The 15,186-nt window shown below is 46.1% G+C and overlaps 1 protein-coding gene across 4 annotated transcripts in view; it reads right to left on the bottom strand.

Moving 5' to 3' along the window:
• WDR75 (WD repeat domain 75) overlaps positions 1–15,186 on the bottom strand; it is a 1,043,598-nt gene that overhangs the window by 43,417 nt on the left and 984,995 nt on the right. For all 4 annotated transcript variants that reach the window (XM_063934110.1, XM_063934109.1, XM_063934108.1 and 1 more), the window contains one exon: positions 614–705. In XM_063934110.1, the coding sequence (XP_063790180.1) occupies positions 614–705 (92 nt within the window). The remainder of the gene's footprint in view (positions 1–613; positions 706–15,186) is intronic.

Here is a 15,186-nt window from a genome sequence, read left to right on the forward strand (position 1 = left end):
GGGGGGCCCGCAGGGAGACCGGGGGGGGGGGGGGAGGAGCTGCAGGGCATACAGGGGAGAGAAGTGCTACAGCACAGTGCTGCAGCAGGATGTCTCACAGCCGCGCTGCTCACAGCAGCGAACACCCGGCTCCAGCAAGTGAGGTCACGCCTGCTGGAGTCGAGTGGACACTGCCGTGAGGTCGGGCGGCTGTGTGACATCCTCCGGCAGCGCTACTGTAGCGCTGCTCTCCTCCGACTACCCGTGACTGTCCCCGCAGCCCCCCTCCCCTCTACTCCTCTGGGTCCCTCATCACAATTCGACTTTTTAAAAGTCGAATTGAGATGAGATTGAATAGGGGTTGTCAGGTCCATTCCGACAAATGCATGTCGGAATGGATCCGACCCTAATTGAATATACCCCTAAACATCTCTGTGTTGCCTGCATATATCTTACTTAAACTTAGAAAAATCAATATATCTCGTCAATAAACACTGCCTTCGGATAGAATGCTATTATTCATAAACAGCTAATTTGGCGTTACAAAAGAATAAATTGAATCAGTTTCAAACATAGCCAATGAAATACCCATAAGACATAATGAGAAATTAAAGGTCTTGCAATTGAAACTTACCATTTGCACTGCTTCGAAATTAATAGCGCATTCACAAACAAAGTACACAAGATGGATGAAGGAGGTAATACATGAGCTGGAGTGTAAAGAAGCTAAAAAAGAGAGACAATACATCAATAAAACAATTTTTCAGCTGTACTACATTAATACTACTACTACTGATAATACTAATATAATATACAATGGGAAATAAAAAGCATGCATACACAACATTTTTCTCAGACTAACACTTATAATGGACAGCAAGGATCCCTCTTAGGATCGGTAATGCAGTGGTTCTCAACCTCGGTCCTGAAGTACCCCCAACAGTTTATGTTTTCCAGGTCTCCTCACAGGATTGCAAGTCAAATAATTTGCTCCACTTGTGGGTCTTTTATAACGGGTCAGTGAATACACCTGTTCAACAGTAGGTGACCTGGATAACATGAACTGTTGGGGGTACTTGAGGACTGAGGTTGAGAACCACTGCGGTAATGGATCAAGGAGGCGACAGTCAGAAGATCGACACCAAATGGTCAACATGGTCAAAAAAAAGACACAGAAATGGTCGACACATGACAAGGTTTTTTTTTATGTTTTTTGTGTAAAATTTCCCTTCGAGCATGTGGATCTCCAATTAGTGCAATGCGTCCCCACGAATAGCTCGCTTCAGGGAATGTTACCTTTCACAAATGTAGTCCAAGTGGATGGTAAAGTCCTAAAGATGAAAAAAAACAATAAAAAAAAAAAAAAAAAAAAACCCCATTTGATCATGTCGACCTTTTGACCATGCTGACCATGTGCATGTCGACCATTTGGTGTCGACACATTGCCTGTTGACCTATCATCCGGATACCCTTAGGGTCACCACACCTAGAAAATAGAAAAATTACTTTGGGGGGAAACCCTGCGTTGGATATTTTTAGTTTTAGACTTCAAGTGCAGACAATTGATATATTAATGGCCACAAACACCAAATATTATTCAGGAGATGAATAGGTCTTCTGTACCCGAGGTCACCTTTAACAGGTGAAAACGCGCCTTGAAAGGTATCTTTTATCCTTCTGGTGGCTGTATACAGGATTCTTACATTATCCAGATCAATCAGATAGATAATACCTCTAAAGGAATAGCTCTTCATTAGTTGAAAAAAGTTTTTATTTATAACATATCAAGTTGTGCAGAATTGCACATATGGATCACAAAGCTATGAGGGTTACTGCGTGCCACGTGACCTTTTGAGAAAGGCAAACTTTCAGGTATAAAGGTAAGAGTGGAAATACCAAGGTTTGACACCTCTTCTTTGTGGTGTGTCTCTCTCTTAGGGTCTCCTGAAGTAGTAGCTGGCTGTGTCCTCCACCAACACGTTTTGGACTTAGGGTCTAATTCAGACACAGTCCCACAGAATATAGGCATGCTGCATATCATTTCAATCAGCAGAAGCTGCGTGTGCATCCTACTACATTACTTTGCATCTATGACACATTTTCGCGGCAAAAAAAACAAACCACGATCAGAGCTACCAAGTCCATGGTGTGACTTCAAGTGCTGTTTAGTGTGACTGCAGCAAGGATATAAGAGGACACGTCTGTAAGATGTATTTACGGCAAGAAAAGACACCCGACATTAGCAGAGCTGCCTGGCAAATGACGGGTCACCCAGCAGCCACAGAAGGCACATTCATTTGTAAAGCATGCACCTAGTGATCGAGAGATGCTTGGCGTGAGTGAGCCGTCATTTGCTGGGCAGCTCAGCTAACCTCACGCACGCGGAATGGTGATTTTCAAATGCGACACCTTGTGGATGATCACTGGTATTAAACTCTCTGGTAACGCCATAAGCCTATCTATACGCCTATCTAAGCTCTATGCACCACCCTGCGGCATAACGCGCTGCCTTGCAACAAGATGAGTGAGGCTCCATCTGTAAAAAGATTTTCTGAAGACTGGTATCCAATACAGCCGCTAGGTGCGTTATCCGCTGGGATGGGACTAGGAAGGACATTGCTCCATAATTTTGGTAAATACCCTTGGAGCTGTGGCAAGCCCAAAGGGTAGTGCCTGAAACTGAAAATGCTGCTGGAGGATTGCGAACCTGAGACAGCACTGATGGGAAGGTACTATTGGTACATGTAAGTAAGCATTATTTATTTGTTATTTATTTACAGTTTCTTATATAGCGCAGCAAATTCCGTTGCGCTTTACAATTGGAAATAACAATGTTATTACCCAGTTTTGCTATATCAAACAGTCATAGAGGTAGGAAGGCCTTGCGCGCAAGCTTACAATCTATAGGGAAATAGGCATGGATACACAAGGATAGGTGCTATCTATTGCATAGTTGTCAACCAGATTGCAAAGGTTGTTGGTGGGCTGTATGATATGGTCATACAACAATGATGAACTGGGGTCGAGAGGAGGGAAAGTGAAGAATGAGAAGACATGTGAGGATGTGTGTGGACTGTGCAGAGTGGATGCAATTTGATAGAAAGGTTTATGAACGTTATGTGGGTGGTTCTGGAATTTGATATGCTTGCCTGAAGAGGTGAGTTTTCAGGGAACGTTTGAAGGTTTGGAGACAAGAGGAGGGTCTTATAGTGCATAGTAGGGTATTCCACAGAGTGGGTGCAACCCGATGAAAGTCCTGCAATCGTGAGTGGGAGCGAGTAATGAGTGTGGATGAGAGATGCAGGTCTTGTGAAGAGTAAAGCGGTCGGGTTGGGAAGGACACGAGGGACACCATGAAATCCCGTGGCTCCATTGCCAGGGTAATAGTCTGTAATGTTTCCATATGGAATCAAGGTACCCAAATATATTTGTTCAGATCTTTGAGACTGAGAATAAGCCGGTCGACCCATTTGGTTTCTCAACCAGGAAGAGGTTACAATAGAAACCTAGCCCCCGTTGTGCTGAGAGAACTGGTACTATCATTCCTGATTGTAGTAACTTCTGAATTGCATCTTGTAGAACCCTGGCCTTCATTGCAACTGACGGCAGGCTGGTACAAAAGAACTGCTGAGGGGGTGGCACTTCTTGAAGAAGAAGGCGTACCCATGAGACACGGCTACTTGCACCCAGGTATCTGTGGTGTACTGCTGCCAAACCTGGGAAAACTGAAGAAGTCGGCCTCCCACCCTGGTGTCTCCTGGGTGGAGGCCCGTGCCATAAGGCAGGTGGCTTGACTTCTGGTTTAGAAGTCAGGCTCCTGGTAGACCAAGCCTGTTTGGCCTTAGTCTTAAGAGTATTATTTGATTAATACTGTTTGACATAAGACTTTCCCTTTGCTTTACCATGTGGCTGAATGGACCAGAAAGCAGGGACTCTAGGATTTGATGTCGAGGGAAACCCAGCTAATTTAGAGTTTGCCTCGGACATTAAAATGTTGTCCAATTCTGTTCCAAACAATTATTTCCAACAAAGGGTAGGGATTCCAACACCTTTTTGGATTCCTTATCAGCCTTCCATGAACGTAGATACACTGCCCTGTGAGGAAGCTGAAGCCTGAGCAGCTAATATACCCATATCTAGGTCTGTTTCTTCCATATAGATAATTGTTCTCTCGATCCATGAACTGGGAAATCATTCTCCAAAGCATCCGCCTAGCCTATCATGGCTTTAGCCACCCATGCTGTGGCCATAGCTGGTCTTGTACTTGCCCCTGTTAGGGAAAATACAGCCTTAAGATAACTATCAATTTTAGTCTGTTGCATAATTTAATGATGTTGAAGGCAGAGGAAATGAAGATTTGCGCACCAGTCGAGCTACATGAGCATCTACCTTGGGAGGTACTTCCCTTTTTAAATAGTCCACAGGTGGAAGAGGATAGCAAGAGACCAAGTTTTTTGGTACTTCAAACTTCTTACCGGGAATTTCCCATGCCTCTTGTATAATTTCCATAAACTGATCTGAGTTTAGAAATTCCACTTTCACGGTTTTGGACGTTTTAAGATTGGAGCCTTAGACCTTAGTATAGGCTCCATTCTACTTCATCCATTGACAATATGGATTTCACTGCATGAATTAGCTCAAATATATCTAATGAGGTGCAGTGAGCCTTTTCTCTTAAGGCAGACTCAGAGAGAGAAGATTCAGCTTCATCCTCTGAGGTATCCTCAGATTCTGAAAACTGCATAGATTGTGCGGGTGACGGCCCATGTCTATCTGTTTTCACATCCCTGGGCCGTCTGCCTGTAACAATTGCTAAAAGGCAGCAGAGGTCTGAGCCAAATCCTGGACTGAGTGTGAGAGCACATTCATCCATGTGGGCTGTTGCATAAATGCCGAAGGGATTTGTGGACAACCCATAACCGGAGATATAGCCAGAACAGCTAAGAGATCCGCTATATTCAATACAACCTGTGCAAAAGATAACCAAGGGGGTTCTTGTGCTTGTACAGGCTACTGGCCTTAGGCTGGTTGGTCAACAGATAAGTTTTTTTGTGAACATATACCAGTTTGCACACAACTCATCCTGCATCAAGTCATGAGGGGCTTTACAGGATAGACATGATTTTACTGTAGGTATGGTGCTGCATCGTTACCCTTGCCTCGTGTGGACATAGCAACAGTATTACTCACATAACAGTGTAACAATACACAGCAATGCGACAACCTTCACTTATGTATAATTAAAGTGAAGTACAATCAGAACTCACACTGTCTGCACCAGCATTAAGGGTATGAAAGAAAAAAGGGATAGAACAAGCTGACTGAAAAAAGGAGATTTTTTTTTAAAGTCAGACAGCAGCCTAGCAGTCATATACAATGTATAAATATACATTTGCAAATGAGCACTTATTATTTAACTACACAGTACCACAAGGGTAGGTAGGAAATCAGTACTGTATTACTTTGCTCTGGGAGCGGGATACACGGAGACCAATGTATATAGCCGCACAGCAACCATAACTGCAACATATGTACACAGTCGCACATTTGCATTAGACAATTATTCAACTACGCAATACCACAAAGGTAGGTAGGAAATCAGTGCTGTATCATCTGCGTCCGGAGAGCGGGATACAGGAAGACTAGAACCCAGCTTCCTTATTTGGTATTGCTGCCAAAGACGGCAATCAGCAACAGATGCTCCAATGAACACAGCTGCACAGCGACTATAACGCACCATGTGTACTTAGTCTCATTGCATCTCAGACAGAAGCGTGTAAATACAGTTCATAGCGGGAAATGCGTAGGAGACTGGCCATGAACTGGTGGGAGGGCCTTACTCCCCACTACTGAAATTCAACCCAGCGTTCTGCGGCCTCATTAATACCCAGGGCCTATGATCCCTGAGGTCTAGCGCTGGCTCACCCGAGGTGGACGACCGTATCAACGCCTGTCCGGTAGTCTCCAACCAGAGACAGTAAGACTGCTTCAAATGCGTCTTAGACTGATTAGCGGTTAAGATGCCTTACACTTCTCCCCGTGCACCGGCCGCAGCCTAAGATCAGCAGCGTAGACTTGCAAGTAAATCCAGCTGGCGCCCGCCGCAACGCCAGCGTCCACTTGAGGGTAACTGTTGTTGCAATACGCTTAAGACGCATAGCAAAGCAGCTCAAAAAAAAAAAAAAAAAAAGACTATAAAATAATAAAAATGTTTTAAAAAGCTTGTGGCTGTCCCGTTACTACCGTGGTCCGGCTCCTGCCGCAACAAACAAAAAATTAATTCTCTGGGACAGGAGGTGGGGTTATAGGGAGGCCGGAGCCCAAAAGTTTAGCCGTTTGGTGCCCTCCGACACCACCTGCAACCCATTGTAAATCATGTGGATCTGCTGTGGACCCTGATGGAGAAACAAGAGTTATGGAGAACTTACCATGGTTAACTCATTTCTTCGAGGTCCACAGGATCGTCAGGACTGACATGGGGTGTAGGTGGTTGTATAAGGATCAGACACCAAAGGGTCAAGCTTTGAGCTCCCAGAAAGCTCGGCTCCTTGAATGGAACAGGGCATATTCTACCATATCGAATGCTGAAACTACTGACACTAGTATCTGCATCGCTGCATGAATGGATACTCTCCGACTGTTCAGCAGGCTGCGGATTCTCATATGTATCGTGGATATTTTGCCCAGTGGCAATTTTTCCCCCCCTGTAAACTAGAATCCAGTATTGCTCCTAAATGTATCATCCATTGAGATGGGACTAGGGAAGATTTTGCCCAACTTATGAGCCATCCGCGAGCCTGTAGTAAAGCTATAGTCACGTGTTGATGGCAGAAGATGGTTTCCTGGGATTGTGCCAGGATGAGCAGGTAATCCAGGTATGGAAATATCCATATCCCATGGCGGCGAAGCTAATATGACATCAAAACCATAATTTTGGTGAACACGCAAGGAGCTGTAGCAAGTCCGAAAGGTAATGTCTGAAATTGGATATGTTGCTGGAGGTTGGCAAACCTGAGATAGCGCTGATTGGAGAGTGCTATTGGTACATGCGCAGGAATGCATCTTGAATGTCCAGACACACCATAAAATCCCCCGACTCCATTGCCAGGGTAATAGCCCATAAAGTTTCCATACGAAACCGGAGTACCCATATATATTTGTTCAAAGCTTTGAGATCAGGCCGATGGGACCCAGTGGGCTTTTGAACCAGGAAAAGAGTAGAGTAGAAACCCAGTCCTCGTTGTACAGAGGGAACTGGTACTATCACTTCCAATTGCAGTAAGGTCAAAATTGCTTTTTGTAGAACCTTGGCCTTGACTGAATCTAAAGACGGGCTGGTGCAAAACAACTGCTGGGGGGGGGGGGGGGGGGTCGCTTCACAATAGTAAAGGCGTAATCATGAGATACCACTTCTTGCACCCAGGTATCTGTGGTGGACTGACACCGTACTTGTGCAAACTGCAGAAGTCGGCCTTCCACACTGGGATCCCCCATTTGGAGGCCTGCGCTGTCAGGCGGAGGGTTTGTCTTCTGATTTGGAAATCGGATATCTGGCTGCCCAGGTCTGTCTGGCTTTAGGCTTTAACAGTTTTAGTTGATTTAAACTTTCTGAAATAAGCCTATCATTTTGCTCTGCCCTGGATCCAGAATGGCGAGAATTTTGGTTTTGAAGTTGATGCAGAGGGCAGAAATGCTGATTTAGAGGCTGCTAAGGTAGCCACTATTTTGCCCAATGGTGTTCCAAACATAATATCTCCAGCAAAGGGTAGGAATTCCAATGCCTTCTTGGATTCCGAATATGCCTTCCAGGGTCATAGGCACACTGCTTGGCGGGCTACTACTGAGGTAGCTGAAGCTTGGGAAGCTAGTAGGCCTTTGTCTAAGGTTGCTTCTTCTAAATAGGCAGCTGCTTGCCTTATATTTTCTATATGGGATGGCTGTCCTCTTGAGCTGTTCACCGAGAGGCGATCCTCTAATACGTCCACCCAGACTGGAAAAGCCTTGGCCACCCATGCTGAGGCCCTAGCTGGTCTTGTAATTGCCCCCGTAAGAGTAAAAACAGATTTAAGACAGGTTTCAACTTTTCTGTAAGGTCTTTCAAAGAAAACGTGCACTTCTACATTGACTATAACATCAACAATAGACGTGCCACATGAGCATGAACTGTGTGAGGTACTTCCCGGTTGGCACAGTCTACCATTAGAACAGGGTAAAAAGTAGCCATTACCTTTTGGCATCTTAAACCTCCTATTTGGAGTACCCCATGTTTCCTATATAACTTCAGTAAGCTGATTTGATTGTGGGAATTCAGCTTTGACAATTTTTTTCCAGTTTAACCACTTAAGTGACTATTTATATCGCCGAAAACCACTCCAAAATTGTCGGTTTATTTTTATGAGTGAATTAGGTGAAGAACATGAATTTAACCCTATCAAAAACCAAGAATAGAGGACTGCGCTCTTGTGCCTCTCCTAATCAACTTAAGCTGCTAAGGAGTATAAATGAGGATATCCACTATCCCTACAAAAATACTGGTAAAGAGGAAAGAATGTCTCCCAGCGCTAGTGTTGTTAGGTATATAATGGTTACTTAGTGGCAATATCGGCTCAAGAAATTGAAAACACTCAGAAATCGATGTTAGTTAAAATAATAAGATTTTACTCACCGGTAAATCTATTTCTCGTAGTCCGTAGTGGATGCTGGGGACTCCGTAAGGACCATGGGGAATAGCGGCTCCGCAGGAGACTGGGCACAACTAAGAAAGATTTAGGACTACCTGGTGTGCACTGGCTCCTCCCTCTATGCCCCTCCTCCAGACCTCAGTTAGGATACTGTGCCCGGAAGAGCTGACACAATAAGGAAAGGATATGGAATCCCGGGTAAGACTCATACCAGCCACACCAATCACACCGTATAACTCGGGATACTATACCCAGTTAACAGTATGAAATATAACTGAGCCTCTCAACAGATGGCTCTCAACAATAACCCTTTAGTTAAACAATAACTATATACAAGTATTGCAGACAATCCGCACTTGGGATGGGCGCCCAGCATCCACTACGGACTACGAGAAATAGATTTACCGGTGAGTAAAATCTTATTTTCTCTAACGTCCTAAGTGGATGATGGGGATTCCGTAAGGACCATAGGGATTATACCAAAGCTCCCAAATGGGCGGGAGAGTGTGGATGACTCTGCAGCACCGAATGAGCGAACTCTAGGTCCTCTTCAGCCAGGGTATCAAACTTGTAGAATTTTGCAAATGTGTTTGACCCTGACCAAGTAGCTGCTCGGCAAAGTTGTAAAGCCGAGACCCCTCAGGCAGCCGCCCAAGAAGAGCCCACCTTCCTCCTGGAATGGGCTTTCACTGATCTAGGATGCGGCAACCCAGCCGCAGAGTGAGCCAGCTGAATCGTGCTACAGATCCAGCGAGCAATAGTCTGCTTTAAAGCAGGAGCACCCAGCTTGTTGGGTGCATACAGGATAAATAGCGAGTCAGTTTTTCTGACACTAGCTGTCCTGGAAACATACATTTTTAGGGCCCTGACTACATCCAGCAACTTGGAATCCTCCAAGTCCTTAGTAGCTGCAGGCACCACAATAGGTTGGTTCAAATGAAAAGCCGATACCACCTTAGGCAGGAATTGGGAACGAGTCCTCAATTCCGCCCTATCCATATGGAAAATCAGATAAGGGCTTTTACATGACAAAGCCGACAATTCTGACACACGCCTGGCCGAAGCCAAGGCCAACAACATGACCACTTTCCACGTGAGATACTTTAGCTCCACGGTTTTAAGTGGCTCAAACCAATGCGACTTTAGGAAACCCAACACCACGTTGAGATCCCAAGGTGCCACAGGAGGCACAAAGGGAGGCTGAATATGTAGCACTCCTTTAACAAAAGTCTGAACTTCAGGCAGTGAAGCCAGTTCTTTTTGGAAGAAAATCGACAGAGCCGAAATCTGGACCTTAATGGACCCCAATTTGAGGCCCATAGTCACCCCTGACTGTAGGAAGTGCAGGAATCGACCCAGCTGAAATTCCTCCGATGGGGCCTTCCTGGCCTCACACCAAGCCACATATTTTCGCCATATGCGGTGATAATGTTTTGCGGTCACATCCTTCCTGGCTTTGATCAGCGTAGGAATGACTTCCTCCGGAATGCCCTTTTCCTTTAGGATCCGGTGTTCAACCGCCATGCCGTCAAACGCAGCCGCGGTAAGTCTTGGAACAGACAGGGCCCCTGCTGCAGCAGGTCTTGTCTGAGTGTTAGAGGCCATGGGTCCTCTGAGATCATTTCTTGAAGTTCTGGGTACCAAGCTCTTCATGGCCAATCCGGAACAATGAGTATAGTTCTTACTCTTCTTCTTCTTATCCTCAGTACCTTGGGTATGAGAGGAAGAGGAGGGAACACATAAACCGACTGGTACACCCACGGTGTCACTAGAGCGTCCACGGCTATCGCCTGAGGGTCCCGTGACCTGGCGCAATATTTTTCTAGCTTTTTGTTGAGGCGGGACGCCATCATGTCTACCTGTGGCCTTTCCCAATGGTTTGCAATCAGCTGGAAGACTTCTGGATGAAGTCCCCACTCTCCCGGGTGGAGGTCGTGCCTGCTGAGGAAGTCTGCTTCCCAGTTGTCCACTCCCGGAATGAACACTGCTAACACGTGATTTTCCGCCCATCGGAGAATCCTTGTGGCTTCTGCCATCGCCATCCTGCTTCTTGTGCCGCCCTGTCGGTTTACATGGGCGACCGCCGTGATGTTGTCTGACTGGATCAGTACCTGCTGGTTTTGAAGCAGGGGTCTTGCCTGACTTAGGGCATTGTAAATGGCCCTTAGTACCAGAATATTTATGTGTAGGGAAATCTCCTGGCTTGACAATAGTCCTTGGAAATTTCTTCCCTGTGTGACTGCCCCCCAGCCTCGAAGGGTGGCATCCGTGGTCACCAGGACCCAGTCCTGTATGCCGAATCTGCGGCCCTCCAGAAGATGAGCACTCTGCAGCCACCACAGTAGAGACACCCTGGTCCTTGCAGACAGGGTTATCAGCCGATGCATCTGAAGATGCGATCCGGACCACTTGTCCAACAGATCCCACTGAAAGATCCTTGCATGGAACCTTCCGAATGGAATTGCTTCGTAAGAAGCTACCATCTTTCCCAGGACTTGCGTGCAGTGGTGCACCGACACCTGTTTTGGTTTTAGGAGGTCTCTGACTAGAGATGACAACTCCTTGGCCTTCTCCTCCGGGAGAAACATCTTTTTCTGTTCTGTGTCCAGAACCATCCCCAGGAACAGTAGACGCGTTGTAGGAACCAGCTGCGACTTTGGAATATTCAGGATCCAGCCGTGCTGTTGTAGCACTTCCCGAGCTAGTGCTACACCGATCAGCAACTGTTCCCTGGACCTCGCCTTTATAAGGAGATCGTCCAAGTACGGGATAATTATAACTCCCTTTTTTCGAAGGAGTATCATCATTTCGGCCATTACCTTGGTAAATACCCTCGGTGCCGTGGACAGACCAAACGGCAACGTCTGGAATTGGTAATGACAGTCCTGTACCACAAATCTGAGGTACTCCTGGTGAGGGTAAATGGGGACATGCAGGTAAGCATCCTTGATGTCCAGTGATACCATGTAATCCCCTTCCTCCAGGCTTGAAATAACCACCCTGAGCGATTCCATCTTGAACTTGAACCTTTTTATATAAGTGTTCAAGGATTTCAAATTTAAAATGGGTCTCACCGAACCGTCCGGTTTCGGTACCACAAACATTGTGGAATAGTAACCCCTTCCTTGTTGAAGGAGGGGTACCTTGACTATCACCTGCTGCGAATACAGCTTGTGAATTGCCTCTAGCACTGCCTCCCTGTCTGAGGGAGTTGTTGGCAAGGCAGATTTGAGGAAACGGCGAGGGGGAGACGTCTCGAATTCCAGCTTGTACCCCTGAGATACCACTTGTAGAATCCAGGGATCCACCCATGAGCGAGCCCACTGATCGCTGAAGTTCTTGAGACGGGCCCCCACCGCACCAGGCTCCGCCTGTGGAGCCCCAGCGTCATGCGGTGGACTTAGAGGAAGCAGGGGAGGACTTTTGTTCCTGGGAACTGGCTGTATTTTGCAGCTTTATCCCTCTACTTCTGCCTCTGGGCAGAAAGGACGCGCCTCTAACCCGCTTGCCTTTCTGGGGCCGAAAGGACTGTACCTGATAATACGGTGCTTTTTTTGGCTGTGAGGGAACATGGGGTAAAAATGCTGATTTCCCAGCTGTTGCTGTGGAAACTAGGTCAGAGAGACCATCTCCAAACAACTCCACACCCTTGTAAGGCAAAACTTCCATGTGCCTTTTAGAATCTGCATCCCCTGTCCACTGCCGAGTCCATAAACCCCTCCTGGCAGAAATGGACATTGCATTAATTCTAGATGCCAGCCGGCAAATATCCCTCTGTGCATCTCTCATGTATAAGACTGCGTCTTTTATATGCTCTATGGTTAGCAATATAGTGTCCCTGTCTAAGGTATCAATATTTTCTGACCGGGAATCTGACCACGCAGCTGCAGCACTGCACATCCATGCTGAAGCAATAGCTGGTCTCAGAATAATACCTGAGTGTGTATAAACAGACTTCAGGATAGCCTCCTGCTTCCTATCAGCAGGCTCCTTTAGGGCGGCCGTGTCCGGAGACGGTAGTGCCACCTTCTTTGACAGACGTGTGAGCGCTTTATCCACCCTAGGGGATGTCTCCCAACGTGACCTATCCTCTGGCGGGAAAGGGTACGCCATTAGTAACTTTTTAGAAATTACCAGTTTCTTATCGGGGGAAGCCCACGCTTCTTCACACACTTCATTTAATTCATCAGATGGGGGAAAGACCACTGGTAGTTTTTTCTCCCCAAACATAATACCCTTTTTTGTGGTACCTGGGGTAATATCAGAAATGTGCAACACATTTTTCATTGCCGTAATCATGCAACGTGTGGCTCTATTGGAATGTACACTAGTCTCATCGTCGTCGACACTAGAGTCAGTATCCGTGTCGACATCTGTGTCTGCCATCTGAGGTAACGGGCGTTTTAGAGCCCCTGATGGCTTTTGAGACGCCTGGGCAGGCACGAGCTGAGAAGCCGGCTGTCCCACATCTGCTATGTCGTCAAACCTTTTATGTAAGGAGTTGACACTGTCACGTAATTCCTTCCACATGTCCATCCATTCAGGTGTCGGCCCCGCAGGGGGTGACATCACATTTATCGGCACCTGCTCCGCTTCCACATAAGCCTCCTCATCAAACATGTCGACACAGCCGTACCGACACACCGCACACACACAGGGAATGCTCTGACTGAGGACAGGACCTCACAAAGTCCTTTGGGGAGACAGAGAGAGAGTATGCCAGCACACACCAGAGCGCTATATAATGTAGGGATTCACACTACCCACAGTGATTTTTCCCCTATAGCTGCTAAACATGTTGCAGCGCCCTCCGTTTAAGAAAAGTATCCCCCAGTGCAGTATCATTCAAAAGTATACATAGTTGTACATTTCAGTGCAAGGCACTATCACTAAGGTGGTCTTAGGTCTTGAGCAACGCCCAGGGGAATTCCAAAGGCAGATGCCCAGTGAGCACGACCATAAGCACCCCAGTAAATTCACCCATCTAACTATCACTAGCAGGCCAAGTCTCCATACGTACAGCAAAACCCACTGGTACAGTAGTCATATAAAATTGGAAATAGGCATTAGTTATCCAGTGCATCACCCCCAACACAGTAACAATGAAAAAACAGCTAGCAACAAATTAAGGCAAGAGCACCCACGTCGAGAGGACAGTCTCACAGCTTCAGTCTGCGACCATAGCTTGTCTTGCTTGCCTAGCAGTATCCAGCCACATGGAAGCCTCCCGAGGAGTGGAAAATAATTCTCTCTCTCCATCAACAATTCTGAGCTTGGAAGGGAACATCATAGCATAGGAGATATTTAGTTCAAGGAGACGTCTCTTAACTGGAGTAAACTGGGCCCTATTTTTCTGAACAGCGCTATATGGTCATAGATGAGATGAGCAGGTCAATAGTAAACATATTTAATTCATCATAAAAAGCAATAAAACATCCATATGAATAAAGATAAAAATGAATAAAGACACCCTTGAAAAAGGGTACAAGGCGTTACTCCCAATCACATTTATTTGAAACGGGAGAAGATAATAGGACCTGTTCCTATAATACAGTCCCCTTCTAAGTCCAGATGGACCCAATTGGTAATCAGACATAAGCAATATTTACCACAAGGTTTGTTAAGCGGCTCAGCACTCCAAAATATTGCAGTTCCTTGGTGAGATAGTAAAGAAGCAATGTCCTCAGTTCAAGTGGTATACCTCCAGCAAAGGTCCATGAGGTTCAATGGCGGGGGCTTGGTTCAGGTCCTCAGATCTCCAAACGTGCTCACTGGGCTGTAATCAAGGGTTTATATACCCAACCAATATGGCTGCTCATTTGCAAAAGTGATTAAAATTAACTAGCTCATCTCATAATATGAACAAATAATGACAGACATTAGTATATAGAATAAAGCACATGCTCAAAACTATAATATGTGTATTAAGAAACTTTAAAACTTCTGAAGCAATATGTTTATTTTCATCTATAATTATCACATGACTATTTATAGATACCTAACATGGGCTGTTATACCCAAAACAAGAGATGGTATCTGGTCTATTTTTACCATGTTAATCATTATCATGCTTCTTAAATAGGGAGAGATCCAATCCACAGTTTGATCTATCCGGGTGGGGGTCCCCTCCCCCTCACCCGCATCATCGGTACCACTAATTCGGACTTACGGGGAAGACGTGATCGGATCCCATCCCGTCATCAATCCTCGTCCGGCCGCATATGAATGACGCGGTCGGACTTCCGGCGTTGCGTCATTCCAACGTGCCCGGGCGTATGTGTCGTGACGCGGCGAGTGGTTACCTCAGTTGTCAGGGCAACGCATCATTACATGCGCTGTCCTGACGTGGCTGCATGGCAATTACAATACCTAGCAATGGGGAAGGTGTCCTGCATGACAACATCAGCGTACTTCCGCCAACCGTCATGCCAACCACAGCATATCTTGCATAATTTGTGTATAGTTATATCAGTCAATATAGTTTGCTCATATTGCGCTCTCAGGTAATTCATACAGGTTCACAGAA

This window comes from Pseudophryne corroboree, chromosome 7 (assembly GCF_028390025.1).
Source record: "Pseudophryne corroboree isolate aPseCor3 chromosome 7, aPseCor3.hap2, whole genome shotgun sequence".
Taxonomy (NCBI): domain Eukaryota; kingdom Metazoa; phylum Chordata; class Amphibia; order Anura; family Myobatrachidae; genus Pseudophryne; species Pseudophryne corroboree.